Raw genomic sequence first — 15,799 nt, forward strand, 5'->3', positions numbered from 1 at the left:
ACTGAGCACAGTGGGACTTACTCCTGAGGATCACACTGGCATTCTCCGAGTCAAGCTCCTTTGTCTTAAGCAGCATGAATTATTGAGAGCTGGCCTAAGTATCACCGTGGCTTGGATATCCTTCCTCAGCTACATGCTTGCAATGGAACACACCGTGGCCTGACCTGCGCCTTTTGTTCCGAATCAGTAAAGAGCTGGATCGATAACAGGCAATGGCTCCACTTTCCACCCATCCCAGCAGGACCCGGGTGCAGCCAATCGCATGAACCCACAGAGGAGCATTTTAAGCAAGTCACTGTATCTGCAAGGGGCTCACTGCTGTCCTGTTGCTGCTGCCCGTGATCCTTGCAGCCATGACTCCCATAGCCAAATCTTTCTACGATCTCAACGCCACGGACCTCCAAGGGGAGAAGGTGGATTTCAACAACTTCAGAGGGAGGGTGGTCTTGATAGAAAATGTGGCCTCCCTCTGAGGCACAACGGTGAGGGATTACACCCAGATGAACCAGCTGCAGAGCAAATACCCTCGACGGTTGGTTGTGCTGGGTTTCCCTTGCAACCAGTTTGGCTACCAGGTAAGTGACCTGGTTCATTCTCTCTTTGGCCAGCCTTTATTGGCAAAAGATGGCTCCATCTCTCAGCCTTATACAAAGTCAGACCATCTGGCTCAGTATTGTTGACACTGACTGGTGGCACGGCGGCAGTCCAAATCTTTAGACAGGTGTTTCCCAGCCCTACCTGGAGCTGCCGGGGATTGAACCTGGGACCTTTTGCATGCAAAGCAGACGCTCTTCCGCTGAGCTACAGCTCCCCCGTCAAGTAAGCCCATTCTCTTCAATACCCTATCATCATTCCTTCGTGGATCCTATGTGCACTTGTTTGAGAAGTGAGGGATTGCAGCCCCTATTAACTTAATGGGGCTTTGCTCCCACACAGGAGAGTCAAGCTGCATGTGTATCGTGTAGGAGGGATAATTTTACTTATCCGAAAGACTCCTGGACTGTGACTTCTGAATAACTGTTCAATCCTGCAGGATTCTCAGGAGAAGAGAGAAGCAAAGTGCCAGGTGAATAAAATTCAAATACATTGTTCAGAAACAATTCAATTGCTATAAATTGACACTTATTCTGGCTCTTCTGTTAAGATGCAATTTAGCATATTTACGACCCTATAATATTGCCACTTTTAAAGGCATCACAAAGGCTCTATTTGGAGCAAAAATGTAGAAATTTATAAGAGAATGTCTGTGTACACATCATACATTTAAAGCACATGACTTCTCCCAAAGAATCCTGGGAACTGTAGTTTGTTAAGGGTTTGGGGAAGTGTAGCTCTGCCAGAGGAAACTTTGGATCACTCCTTGATTCCAGAGAAAGCCATTATTATCTATGCCAGTTACATTGTTTTTACTATTCCTATTATTATTTCATTTATGACACTCCACCCACCCTACAGTCTCAGGGTGGTGTTAAAAAGTTTAAACTTACTATTACAAAAAATGCAATCATAAAAACTAATAAAAAGTAACAAAAGCTCATACAATTGCTTATGTTATATTTAGATTTCCAATCTTTCTGCATTATAAATATTAGAGGCCAATTTCTTAAAAAAAAAGGGGGGGAGATGCTTGATTCAAGAAGGTGTATACCATCCAAATATTGACTTATACTTTCTTCTGCTATCAACTTAGATACACTGATTTTTATTTTTACTTTAGCTTTTCAGTTTTTTTGAGCTGCTTCATTTTGGCATCTATTTTTTCACTAGGGATCAGTCAGGAGTTTAATTCAGTCACCATTTGTGATCCTGACACTACTTGCATCAGTTCCTGAGCTTGCCCTTAATCCATATGAAGATTTCTGGTGCCCATCATGCCAGGTGCCCAGGAAGGAAATTACTCATCGCCACTTGTTTGTTCTGGGATAAACTTTGCTTTGCTAGCAATAATGCATGGGCTTTGTGCTAGCACACTAAACACATGACTTTGTCCCTTTCACTGCAGGCAGCAGAGGAGATAGTAGAAGTAGCTCTCATCAGACTAGGAGCCAGCTATGAGGATTTTGTAAGGATGTTTGCAGACATGGGAGCAATTTGCAACAGGACTGTTTGTCTGGCCAAGGCTGCTGCTACTTGAGTGTAAATCCCCCTGAACAAGGAGTTCTTGCTGAGTAAACAGGCACAGGATTGCTCTATAAATTGCAAAGCAGCAGACAAACCTAAAATAGGTAGCCCTGATTAGAATGACAGAACTCAGAAAGACCCAAGGTCATTGCCAATCCACACTCTCAAACTGTCTCTGTGTTGTCTCCAGCAGGCAGCTCCTTCCTCAGTGCCAAACACTGAACACAAAGGACCTGAATATAAAACAAATGCCATTGGCCAGCCTACCCAAGGAGAAAATATTCCTGGCACTGAACCACAAATGCACCACACTTATTTCCAGTTGTGGAAACCTAACACCCTAGAATAGAGATAACAAGTTATTTTTTCCCCCGAGAGCCACAGTCACTCTTGGCCAATCATCTGGTGGCCTCATGCTGCAGACGGGTAACCCACTCCTCTCTCACACATGCAACCCACACGCCTCACCACCCCAGACAGGATCCATATAAGAAGGTTTGAAAACAAAAGATGTGTTCATAAGACTTTTAAAAATAAAAAACAAAGGTTCACTGCACGTAGCACTTGACAGAATCCAGCCAACTTTAGAGTCAGTATTCTACAATTCCAGAAAGACTTCTAGAGTCTAGCAGCATCTGTGGGAGGGGGATATTGCAATATGCTAAAAGAACAGGAAAATCATCTCACTGGTCAAAATGAAGATGATTCTAAACCAATTATTGCTTATAAACACATATATGAAACTCTTGCCTTGAAAGCAATGAGAGTCCTTGTTTCTCACCTCTGTTCTAGGGAGCCAGCCCCAGAATGCTGTGCAATATCCTCTTGTATGAGCTTCAGCCCTTGCAAGGAAGACACTTTCACATAAGTCAAACCAGCCATGCATTTGAGCATAGCAGGAACCAAAGCAAGATTGCATCCAAAGTGCTCTGCTGGATAGACTGAGCTTGACCTGTACAGGGTGTCCCAATGCTCATTGTGCTTCCCGCTTCTCTCCATCAGGAGAACTGCACAAATGAAGAGATCCTCAACAGCCTGAAGTATGTGCGGCCTGGGTCCGGATTCGAACCCAACTTTACCCTTTGCCAGAAATGCGAGGTGAACGGCAAGAACACCCACTCCGTCTTTGCCTACTTGAAGGACAAACTTCCTTACCCAGATGACAACCCTTCCTGTTTCATGATGGAACCGAAGTTCATCATTTGGAGCCCGGTGCACCGCCATGACATCTCCTGGAACTTTGAGAAGTTCCTGGTGGGGCCTGAAGGCGAGCCTTTCAAGCGCTACAGCCCCCGATTCCTCACCACCAACATCGAGCCCGACATCCAGCGCCTCCTGAAGCTTGCCAAATAAGAGGAGAACAAGCATCCCCAAGATTATTCCAGTGGAGACTGGTCCATTAGGGCAACCTCTGCCTGCCCGCACCTTATTTCTTACAAATGCCCTGGGAGGTGGCACAGCCCGTCAGCTTCCTCCTCTTCCTTCTCCGTTTTGCTCTTGTAGAACTCAGAAGGAAGGAGGCAAAACTAGAGTTAGTGGGCTCTGTCTGTCATTGGCCCTGGCCCCACTTCCTGGCCCCACTGGGCACCAGCCACCACTGGATTATTCCAAGTGTCTTGATGGAGCAAGGCGGGTCATAAGAATGGCTTGATGTTCACTGTGCTGTGATCATGGGCGTCTCTTCCTTGCCTACCCGTAGAAATACCCCCATGCCCCAACTCCCTCACCTTCTTTCTGAGTGTATCAGGTGCTTCCTCCTAGCTCCTGACAGAGCCAACATCAGACTTTTACTGAGTGACGGTGCCCTCCTAAAGCTCAACGGAGGGGGCCCGAAAGGTGTAAAGGTGCTGATCCCCTGGCCCTTGCTTGCTGGGCACTCCTTGTTTCATGAGTCCAATAAATGAGTTGATGAATCCCCCCTTGTTTTCTTATCACACACCTTTAAAATGGTTGCTTTTGCTTCCTAGGCTGAAAAAGCCAAAAACCTCGTCTGTTTCCCATTTCTGGCCTTCGATGTCCTTTTTATTCCCATTTCCCATAAATCGTGGCATTAAACAAAGCAGTATGTGTACAAGACCAGGCAGAATCACCGGGGACCATTTATTAGCTTAATATTTCTGTCCTTCCACATCCCCCAAAGGCTCCAACCATTCAACGAGGCTTGAAAAATGACCCTAAACTCTGCTAGGTAAAAGCATTCCCTGCTAAAATTCATCCCCCCCGTGAAAGTATAGACTTAACAAATATGACTTGCAGTATTCTATCAGGCCCCTTTGTCTTAAGATATTGGGACTATACCCAGTTAAAAAATTTACATGCTGCCCCAGCTCCATGCAGGAACTATTAAAATGCCCAGCTTTGTTAACACAAATTGCTAGTGCAGCACAAATAAATTGGGCTTTGCTATTAAGCAAAGTAAATCATAATACCAGTTGCTGGAAACCGCAGGAGAGGAGAGTGCTCTAGTGCTCAGCTCCTGCTTACGGGCTTTCCATAAGCATCTGGTTGGCACTGTGAGATCAGAAGGCTAGACTTGATCCAGAAAGCTCTTCTTATGTTCTGATACTCGTTGCAAGTGGCAGAAGCTCTTCCTAATCCAGAGGAAAATCAGGCAATTAAGATTCTAATTTTATGGAATCTACCACCTCCACTTCTGATTATATCGCTTTCAGCGGTACCATACCTCCTGCTTCTGCTTTTGTCTTGCCAGCTGAACTCAGGTGAGCCATTTATGTCGCTGCTATTTTTCTTTATATGCTTTTCCTGCTCACATCCAACTCATTGGAACCTTTACCACACTCTTATGCACATCTCAAGAAACATCCAGAAGCCTCTGCCATCTCATGAAAGCATTTATATCATAGTTTAACCCTAGGGCAAATAAAATGCAAAATGTCCCAATCTAGGATTTGGGTTTGAGGGGCATGCACCTGGCACCCACTGCAGAAAAGCTGACCTGGTCTCATGAATTCTGCAGGCGGATGAAATGTCTGCAGTTGTTTATCATTCCTCCTCCACCACCACCACCCGCTTTCATCTGACAGTGGCAGACTGCAGCACTCCCCATCGCTGGCACTCTGTCCAACCAGCCAGGGAGAGCTGGCCACACAGGTAAAGCAGAAATGTGGGGTACAGAATGACTCCAAAAACTGTCAAGGTGAACTGAGAGGGCATGAAGCAGGTGCAAAAGGAGACGTCTGAGTTAGGAAATGGTAAACCTGAGTATCTCTTGACAAAATGTCTTTTGCTTAAGGAGAGGCTAGTCTGATGTATGCCAGAGCTGCACAGGAGATTTAATTGCTGAGATTCATTATGATCATTTTAAATGATAAGCCCTGCTTCCCTGCACCTGGGCTTGCCACATCACAAACTACAACCCCAGTCTCTATATGCATGCCCCGCTTATTCAGTAAACTCCTCTTAAAGATCATGGGGAGCCTAATGCAGCTCCAGCGGCTGTCCTTTCACCCTCACGAAGAGACGCATTAGCAAAGTTTTGACTAGAGAGAGCAGAAGGAATGACAGAACAAAGTATCCCCCATCACGATACAGCTTTCTGCAGGTATCTTAATATGCTGTATGGAACAAGGCCAGCTTTTGCAAACTGGGTCAGCTGTACAATGCGACGTGACTTCCATTCAAAGCAAGGCCTGCTCTTAACGGGAGTCACATTGCCAGATGGATGAAGAGGGAGATTCAATGCTCACCATGTCCTGCCGCTGTCCACCTGTATGACCCTGGGAGAGTCTACGCTCTTCAGGTATTGTAGAACCATAAAAAGCAATAATAAAAGCATGCTGTGGACCACAAAGAAAGGATGGGCGTTTTGCACATCAACACAGCCCCTGTTCTTTGCAGGGTCATTATGAATGAGGTGGCTGCTGTAGTTTTCTTCGGGCACTTCAGAATATCAAGGCCTGTTTACTGTATTTACAGCACCGTATTTCATTGCAAGTCCTTCAGCAGGAATGAGGAGACTGGGGCCGGCCGCTACCGCATTTTTGACTGGCTGCAATACAAAGACTTTCCCCTGAAGTGCTTAAAGTGCAAGAGGAAAGAAACACAGACATCTAATGAGTCAGGTCCTGTTAGACCCCTCCCCCCTTTTAGTTTAAAATATAAATAAATCTATGAAGCTCATTACAGACTCCATTTAGTCAGGCCTTCCAGGAATTAAAATCAATACAGGTCCAAGAAACAAACACTAAGTGGCAAGAACAGAGGGTTTCCTTCAGAGCAAGGAGAGCAATGTGCGATTCTGCTAAAGGAAGTGCTGGCTAGTGTAACACTTTATTAAAAATGGGGCAGATTTTTAAAAAAGCTCCACGTGCAGGAGCCAGCACAAGAAGTCCTGCTAGCACAACAAGGCTTCTACACCTCCCTTCCCCAAAATCAGCACTGTGAGGTTGGGAGAACCACCAGAACAGTACACAGGAAAAGAAGAGAGGGGATTGTTTGATCTGTCAAGCAAAAAATGCTTGTGCTGATGCGATAATCCTAATAGCACAAGGTTCAATACCACGCAATGGGTGCAGCCCAGGCTCATTTGCCTCATTTATTTCAATAGGACAGAAGCATAAGCTGTATTGCACCTACTATGCTGTCCAACAAGATGGCTAAAATATGCTTTATTTTCGCCATGAAGCTTCTCAGTGTACCCTTGTGATTTTCTAGTGGGTCCGGTTAGCCATTTAGGAAAGAAATAATTCCAACACCATGGGTTTAAAGAAAGCTTTAATTCCAAATGCAAGAGCTGTCTTGCTGGATCACACCAAAGACCCATCTCATCAAGCACTAGCAGCCTTTGTCTCCAGAGTTGCTTGCTTTGAAATCAGTGGTTAAAATCAGCAGAGTTTTGAAAGGCTCAGTCCACTATCGTGATTCAAACTGGCATCCAACAGTTTTCAAACATAGACAAAAACCTGCTCCTTGATCTCAGAAACCACCATGCAAATTTTGGTTTTGGTATCTTCGATGTCAAAACGCATAGCGAACAAAACAACTGTCCAGTACATTACACTTCCAAAATGGGCGATCCAGAGGCTGATACTCAAGAGTTATCAGAAGCAGTGGCTGAAAAGTTACAGCACTTGGCTTTGTTCCTGAAGGGCAACTTCACATTTTACTCAGCCTCACACCAGATCCTCCCCACTCCCCGCCTAATTTCACAACCCAACCAAAGCCAGGTAGAACTAGACAAGGACCACAGGCTGCTACTGACTTAGGACAGAACTGTAATTGTTAAACTAAAACACTAACACGATTCAGGTGTTAAGTGTGGGGAACCTTTGGTCCGCCAGATGTTGCTGAGCTACAACTCCCATCAGCCCCATCTAGCATGGCCAATGGCCAGAGATAATGGGAGTTGTAGTACAGCAACATCAGAAAGGCCAAAGGAACCCAACACCTCCCATACTTGAGCCAATTCACTAAATATATAACACTGATAAAGACTTTTCCTGACACTGAAAAACAAATAATCTGGGCAGTTCTTACCCAGCAACTTTCTTTCCTGCTGAGGATTAATTTCTATTATTTCTCAGATGATGTTATCATTTCTGCATGAAGCCAACTGCAGAACAACCCCTCTCAGAATTATTATTTTTGTTTCTCCTACCAAAGCCAGCTGACAATGGGTCCTAAAAATTAGGCCCTAGCACAGAGCCAGCACAGAGGAAATGGGCTTCTTTATCACCTACAAGTTTAGGAAGCAGTATGTACCTATTGTGGAGAGGATGTAAGCAGCTTGTAACCTAAAAACATGGAGGAGAGTTATATCACTTGACTCTACATGGACTGAACAGGATCCCCCCCCCCCCAAATCCATGTTTCATAACTTGCTGTTACAAAATTAACATGATACAATCGGCTAAAAACAAGAGGCTCAGAACAATGGAGTCATCAGATGAGGATCGTCTGGCAAGACACTGATAGAATCTTCTGCCCTGCCACAGAGCATGCACAGCATGGTGTATTCCTAGAACAAGAGACAAAACATACTTACGTTGGGAGGGTGAGAGAAAACACTTGCTGCCCATAACACAGGCCAGGCCCCATCAGGCTATTCTAGCATCTACCTAGTTGAAAACTACAATGGAAAGTCTCCAGGTCATCAAAGAAGGCTGCTGTTTTACAAACCAAGACCTTTAATGTGCAGTTTGCCCATGTCACATCATATTGAAGCCATGTTTGTTAGAACTTGCTTCTACATGAGCCAATACATCTTTTTCTTTTTTATTGTGAAGACATACCTGTACAATTCCAGCTGCTTAGAACCGGCGCGACACTATTAAAATGAAATGAAGTACTGGGTGTAGACTTTAGCATCAGAAAAACTTCAGATCTCATTTTTTAAAAACCTGTTTTCTTCTCCTTATGGTCACAAATACAATCTTTAAAATTTGCAGGCAATGCCAGAATAGGGGAAGAGTAGACAAAAAAGCAGGATTCTATATTTCCCTGTCCCTTCTCAGAATTATACTAGAGACCCAAGTATACAAAAAAGCAAGTACCGTATTTTTTGCTCTATAAGACGCACCTTTTTCCTCCAAAAAGGGGAAATGTGAGCGCGTCTTATGGAGCGAAGGATGCTGCACAGAGAGGGAGAACTGCGAAGTGTCCCTTCAGCAACGCGCCTGACCTGCAAAGCGGGAAGAGGAACAGAAGGGGTTCTTTCTGTTCCTCCTCCTGCTTCGCTGAAGGGGCACTGCACAGAGAGGGAGAACTATGCAGCGCCCCTTTAGTGACGCACCTGTCCTGTGAAGCCGGAGGAGAAACAGAAGGGGCTCCTTCTGTTCCTCCTCCAGCTTCGTTGAAGGGGCGCTGCACAGAGAGGGAGAGCTATGCAGCGCCCCTTCAGCAAAGCACTTCTCCTGGCTTCTGCCTTAGCCGCGCGCAGCCTCTTCCGGGCAGGGGGAGCCTTCATCCTGCTGCCCCGGAGAGGCTGCACATGGCTATCCCAGAACCCAGAACAGCCAGAGGCTATCCCAGAAGCCAGATCCCTCTTGTTGTTCTGGCTTCTGGGATTCAGAATATTTTTTTTTCTTGTTTTCCTCCTCCAAAATCACGTGCACTTTATGGTCTGGTGCGTCTTTTAGAGCGAAAAATACGGTATATGCATATTTGCTTAACTGTTGCAAGAACTAGAGTGCAGAATTCAACAGTTCTTGACCCACAGTTCTATAATTTGTGTTTTAACCATGGAGAGCACACAGACATGGCAATGCAGAATAACTACAGAAACTGAACACAAGACTTTTCACTTAAAGCAAGGAGCCACAATGGAAGCTCCTTATGGGTCCCCACCAGATCTTCCAAGACTCTTTACAATCAGTGCTCTTTAATCTGCATCCTCCCCACTATGCCCACCCTTGCCACTTCTGATCATATATTTTTATCATCTACTTTTTGTGACTGCATTTAAGAAAAAGAGAGAAATATGCCTATGTGAGAGGATTTTATTATAATGGAAACTGTGGTGGCTGTCACTGAGAGCAGCACGTACGGGTGGCGACCCAGGAGTAGTACTGGGTTGTGTAACCATCTAGTTGAAAATTTAATAAGCACTACCAATTGTGCATGAGTCATAAGGACTAATGAATTATCTGAGAGAATGTTAACAAAGATCCAATATCCACCCAGCAGAGGGAGACAGAGATACAACATTGTGTTCAGTCTGGGTAGTTGCACTCAGGAACATACAGCTCAGAAGCTGACCAACTCTTCTAAAGCCTGGCTTTCAGTGTGGGTGAGTGGGTGCAGAGTGGGCCTGGGCCAGCACAGGAAAAAAACCTTCTACTTTACCCCCTTGCTTTTCTTTCAACTGGTTGAGGGCTAGAAACTTGCATGTCTGCATATACAGTGGTGCCTCGCAAGACGAAAAGAATCCGCTCTGTGATTCTCTTCGTCTAGCGGTTTTTTCGTCTTGCGAAGCAAGCCCATTGACGGATTAGCGCTATTAGCAGCTTATCAGCTTATCGGATCAGCTGATAAGCGGCTTAGCGGCTTAGAAAAGGGGGGGGGAAGGGAAAAAACCCACAGGAACTCGCAAGACATTTTCGTCTTGCGAAGCAAGCCCATAGGAAATTCATTTTGCGAAGCACCTCCAAAATGGAAAACTCTTTCGTCTAGCGAGTTTTCCGTCTTGCGAGGCATTCGTCTTGCGGGGCACCACTGTATAACGAAAGCAGAGATTCTAAAAAGCAAGTCTGTATTAGATGCTAAATACTGCTATGCACATCATGCAGAATGTAAACAATTATGCCATCTGCCATCGGCACACATTTTGAAAACACATTGTTTACATAAGCAAACAAAAGACAAAAAGGAAAAAAATACAGTTGACAGCGACAGCAATAGCACTTATCATCACTGATGTAAAACATTAAGAGTTATCTTTATATTAGAGGCTATCAGCAAAGCAACACCCCCCCAATGCAAAACATAACTGACAAAGAAGTTTGGTAGTATCTATTGGATAGTCTGTCATTTGATATGGACCTCATAGTGCCTTGACATATTTCTCAAATGAAAGACTGTTAAAACCCACACAGAGAGAATGAATACCTATAAGCAGTGTAACAGCTGCAACATATTCTGCAGCTAGTACAACCCAGAAGCATATCAGGCAAATCACACATGGTCTTTAGATTCCCCCCCACCCAAAGAGATGGAAATTTTATATTACAACTATACACAACACAATTCTGTGCTTATGTATTCAAAATACATCCTGGTATGTTCAATGAGGCATACTCCCAGATATGTATGCACAGGACTGCAACCTTGGATCCCAATACTTCTTGCATCTTAGTGACATAGAAGCTTAACACAAAAACAAGCAAACAAGTTTCAGGAGACTAATGAATGTCGCAAGCATTTTACCTGGTAATCGTCCACTACACTGAAAGTATATTCGTGCCTGGCTATCACATGGTGACAGTTCTTACATACATCTGAAAGGAAAACCAATAGATTTAGAAAAGATCATTAGCCTGGATAGCAGGACCACTTAGGCCCCAATTATGCTCATGCTCTGAATCAACCCCTTGTTTCAAAAAGATATTCACCCAGTTAGACAGGAATCCAAAGGAAGACATTTGTTAGGCCTGCCACACACATAAGCATGTGGGGGTGCACATCCATTATTTATGCTTTCTCATACTATGTTCACTTTGCTTTTTCTATCACTACCACTGTCCAAACTGACAGGAGAGAAGCTGAACATATGTAGCTACTATAACAACGCCCATCCAGCTAGAAGCAGCCATTGTAGCAGCAGAAGCTACGAAAAAGGGGAGTAGGAACAACAGAGGTGTACCGAGAAGTTGGAGGGGAAAGCAGCACAGTTTGACACTTGGTTGCTCATTTAAAATTGTTTGAATAGTCAAGTGGCAAAATCCAGGAAGATACATCCAATCTTGGATTGATGTTCCAAAAGAACACGTTTCTTTTCACTGCCACAGCTGCTGAACACGGCTGCTTTTTACAGCCTCTGCATTTAGGTAATTAATCTAATTGTAACTTAAATCTTTCACTGCCATCACAATTATTTAGAAAATTTTACATCTCTACATGACTTGAAGATGGCTGATTTGGTTTCTAAAGAGTGGCACTAGCCAGGTAACACAAGAGAAATACTGGTTCATTCATTCAATCATCACCCAAAGTTGCATGCATTACATTTCCAAGCAATTTCACTGAAGGGGGGGGAGTTATTGGATTGTTGTTGTTTTTATTTTGATTATGTATTTTGTGGTTTTATATTTTGATTTTTATTCTGTGAATCGTCCTAAGACATGTGAGTATAGGGCAGTATATAAATTCAATAAAGAAATAAAATAAATAAGCAGCTTTCAAGCATAGTGAAAGAGATGGGGATAGAAACCATTCTTGGAAGCTATAGGAAATAAATAAGAGGCGGGCTGGTAGCCAGAATGGCACTGCAAGAGACAGATTTCCCCAAGAGCCAGATGTAAAGAATTGGGAATATAGGTTTTCTTTCAGCAGCAGCCACAATTCCGAGAGAATCTGGTCACGTACTTAGGCTTACAACTGAAAATGACTACCTCCATCAGCTGCAAAAAGTATCCTGGAGAGCACCATGTCACAGTGGATCACTACCACCTATTTGAAAATGTAACCATCATAAAAAGTGCTTCTTCTGAACATATTCAGCTTTCAACACACAGGCTTCTGGGAATGAGCCTCTTAAGCTCTGAGCACGTCTGTACTGTTGGTAAAAGTTCAGCCTCCTTACGATCATAAGTGATAATTTCCTCTCCATCATCATCTTCTGCTACTTTGTTTGTTATCAACACGAAATCCTTTTTTTTACATTCAATGCAACCCACGTAGTTCATCAAATAGGATCCGTTCTCCAAGCAGGTGTTACCCTAAGGCATTCAGAAGAACAAAATTATTTTGAAACCAATGCTCTCTTCTTATAAACACTTCATTTAATTTTCAAATTATGCAATACATGGGAGTTCTGCAACTAGAACAAAATGCTTTTTTCTTTTTAAAAATTCAGCAATGGGGTGATTTGATTCAGGGCTACACAGATTTCCATACATAAATCCCATCATTGCTATTAGCAATGAAGATGGAAACTTAACAGACACAATTTATATACTAGGTGTAAAATCTAGTTTTGCTCTAACAGAGGATGTAAAAGTTGTTAATAGCATGACTGGGCCTCTCCAGGTCTAGTTTTAGGCTGACCACAAACATTTAGTGGTCTCAGGCAAGCCACTGTCTTTCAGTGCCAATGCCTGTCTGTTTCCCTCCAGCCATCCACATAGACCATATGGGGCTAGTAATACTGAATTACTTTACAAACATATTCTCAATTATCCTAACATAATATATGTAAATATATTCATAGACTATAATCTAAAATAAGGTTACCAGATGTCCCTGTTTCCCGGGGACAGTCCCCGGATTTACAAATCACTCCCCTGACAAAATCCATCTATTTAGTAGGAAGTTGAAAAGTGTCCCCGGATTCATTGAAAAAAATCTGGTAACCTTAACCTAAAACCACTGTGTCACCTGTAAACCGCAACTCTAGACACTTACTGAGTTCAGCGGCGAGACTTTTCTGGAATTTTAAAAGTTCTAAACCAGGCTCTCTCAAACTGGCACTCTCCAGACATTTTGGACTACAATTTCCATCTTCCCTGACCACTGGCCCTGTGGCTGGAGTGATGGCACGCGGCTGGATAGGCTAACCTAGGGTTGTACCCTTCCTGCAGGAAACTGGGGTGCAGCCACCACCCAAAATACCGTCATTCAGTATTCTGCACAAATATGATTAGTCGTTCTCAACGCAAATCCACCCACCTATTCTGAATCTGACTTCCTGCAGCTGCCTGGGGCATCGGATGTCCCAATTAAAAGCGAACAAATCATTACCAAGGTGAAGACACTGGGTGGGAACAGTGTAGCACCGAGGAAGGGGGCGGGGAACGGGCATTACTTTGTAAGAAGTGGGTAGAGGTTAGGACTGCCGGCTGCAAGTCACACCTTTTGACCTGGAAGCCCCCGCTAAACCCCCGTGTGCGAGAGCGGACTGTAGCTGCCCAGATCTAATGAAGCAGCACTTCCGACGCGCCCAGAGGCGAGGCCCGCCTTGGATTAAGCCAATAAAGGAAGAAACGGGACACCCGATGGCTTCATGGCAGCCTATAGAGTGGCGGGTGCCAAGCTGATCTGGAGCAAGCTGGGGGCGGGTCATTCTCGTGAACCTGCGGAGAGAGGCGCCATTAAGGAGAGGGCGCCTGCTGCCCGCCCCCGCCTCCGCCCGCCCCTTACCCGCGACGGGTACTCGGTCTTCACGCAGCCCCCGCACATGTCGCCTCTGCAGCCGCTTCCTGGTTCTGCGCGTCCCCTGACGTCACACTCCACGCGAGAGACAAGAAGGAAACAAACGAGACTTCCTCGACCCGACTCCGAGCGTTCCTCTCTGCCTTGGAAGGGGGTGTCTGGGCTGTGGGTGGGGAGGCGGGGTTTGCAGGTACGCGGACCTGAGGAGGAGATGAGGTCATCTTTCGGGCGCGGAACGTTCTGCGGTGCCTAGCGGCGGTGCGAAGGTGGCGTCTTAACAGCAGACCCTGAGATAGAGAGATAGAGAGAGAGAGAGAGAGAGAGAGATAGATAGATAGATAGATTTTCCCATGCGCCGCTCAGCCTTTTTGCGAACTATGTTTTCTTTACTACGCGCTCCTAACTCGAGAAAAATATATACAGTGGTACCTCAGGTTAAGTACTTAATTCGTTCTGGAGGTCCGTACTTAACCTGAAACTGTTCTTAACCTGAATCACCACTTTAGCTAATGGGGCCTCCTGCTGCTGCCGCGCCACCGGAGCACGATTTCTGTTCTCATCCTGAAGCAAAGTTCTTAACCTGAAGCTCTATTTCTGGGTTAGCAGAGTCTGTAACCTGAAGCGTATGTAACCCGAGGTACCACTGTATAATGGAGCTTAAATGGGATCTGTATGTACTGCTGCAGATAAAATAACTCACTCGCCCAAGGCTTACATATTTCTCATAGGTAACCACGGTGCACGCCTCAGTGTTTTCCCTCTTCTGTAAAAAGGGATCTGGAGGAGGCTTTCAGTCACAAAACTGACATCAACAAATGGCAACATCTAGATAACTAACATCCCACGGCGGGTCTGTTGCTGATACGTTTAAGTCACCATGTCTTTAAAAAAAAAAAAAAGTCTTCAGAAAGTTGGCTCCAGTCCAGCACTAAACTGCTGAACGAGAATGTATCAGTTCATTCATTCTATCCAGTTCAGACTTAACACGGACTCTGAGACAGCAATCCTATGCATTTACCTCAGAAAAAGTCCCACTGAACTCTGTGATGAATAGAAGATGATAGTTTTGCGATTCCCCGCGCCAAAGGATACAGTACAACAGGGGTAGCCAACATAGTGCTCTTCAGATGTTGTTGAGACTACAGTTTCCATCGTCCCTGACCACTGGCTATGATGGTCAGGGCTAGTGGGAATGGGAGTCCAACATAATCTGGTGTGTACCATGTTGACTAACACTGCAGTACCATATGCAGTGTGGTCCCTATATAATATGCACAACCAGCAATAAGACCCACAAAACATGTAAATATACAATGGTACCTCGGGTTAAGAACTTAATTCATTCTGAAGGTCTGTTCTTAACCTGAAACTGTTCTTAACCTGAGGTACCACTTTAGCTAATGGGGCCTCCCGATGCTGCCGCACGATTTCTGTTCTCATCCTGAAGCAAAGTTCTTAACCCGAGGTACTATTTCTGGGTTAGCGAAGTCTATAACCAGAAGCATCCGTAACCTGAAGCGTCTGTAACCTGAGGTACCACTGTACTTCAAAGAGCAAGCACATAAAAACAGGACAAATGGATAATAATACTTTGAGACTGTGCCAGTGACACTACACATAGCCTATTCATTCACAGGGGTGGTGGAGACATGCCCCCAGTGCACACCCCAGTATCACAACACACAAGATGGTGTGATGCCACAGTACCCCACTTTATCAACCCTGGTGCACAGCCTTCAATGACCCTACAACTGCCAGTCCCCAGGCATTCCTACACACGGGTTCAAATCCCCTTAACGCTCCTCACATGGCCACTGTTTTGCAAGCAAACCACAAAGAGGATATAGAAGAA

General features: G+C 44.7%; 2 protein-coding genes across 2 annotated transcripts; one reads left to right on the forward strand and one right to left on the reverse strand.

Moving 5' to 3' along the window:
* Positions 1 to 348: 348 nt before the first annotated feature.
* GPX2 (glutathione peroxidase 2) lies at positions 349 to 5,982 on the forward strand. Its single transcript, XM_081203755.1, has 2 exons — positions 349 to 575; positions 3,124 to 5,982. Exons 1-2 carry the CDS (start codon positions 354 to 356, stop codon positions 3,472 to 3,474), a joined length of 573 nt encoding a protein of 190 aa, XP_081059881.1. The 5' UTR covers positions 349 to 353; the 3' UTR covers positions 3,475 to 5,982.
* An 856-nt stretch (positions 5,983 to 6,838) lies between these two features.
* CHURC1 (churchill domain containing 1) lies at positions 6,839 to 14,095 on the reverse strand. Its single transcript, XM_081203743.1, has 4 exons — positions 13,936 to 14,095; positions 12,380 to 12,515; positions 11,005 to 11,075; positions 6,839 to 8,098 (listed from the first exon to the last, which is right to left on the reverse strand). Exons 1-4 carry the CDS (start codon positions 13,972 to 13,974, stop codon positions 8,006 to 8,008), a joined length of 339 nt encoding a protein of 112 aa, XP_081059869.1. The 5' UTR covers positions 13,975 to 14,095; the 3' UTR covers positions 6,839 to 8,005.
* Between the last annotated feature and the right edge of the window lie 1,704 nt (positions 14,096 to 15,799).

This window comes from Podarcis bocagei (assembly GCF_964188305.1).
Source record: "Podarcis bocagei genome assembly, chromosome: 1".
NCBI lineage: Eukaryota > Metazoa > Chordata > Lepidosauria > Squamata > Lacertidae > Podarcis > Podarcis bocagei.

Excerpts from the sequence above, each read along its gene's own strand:
- CHURC1 (XM_081203743.1), bottom strand. The coding sequence starts at position 13,974 with ATGTGCGGGGGCTGCGTGAAGACCGAGTACCCGTCGCGG. Across the intron at positions 12,516-13,935 it reads AGACCGAGTACCCGTCGCGG|GGTAACACCTGCTTGGAGAA; the intron begins GTAAGGGGCGGG and ends TGAATGCCTTAG. Across the intron at positions 11,076-12,379 it reads GGAAATTATCACTTATGATC|ATGTATGTAAGAACTGTCAC; the intron begins GTAAGGAGGCTG and ends TTTTCCTTTCAG.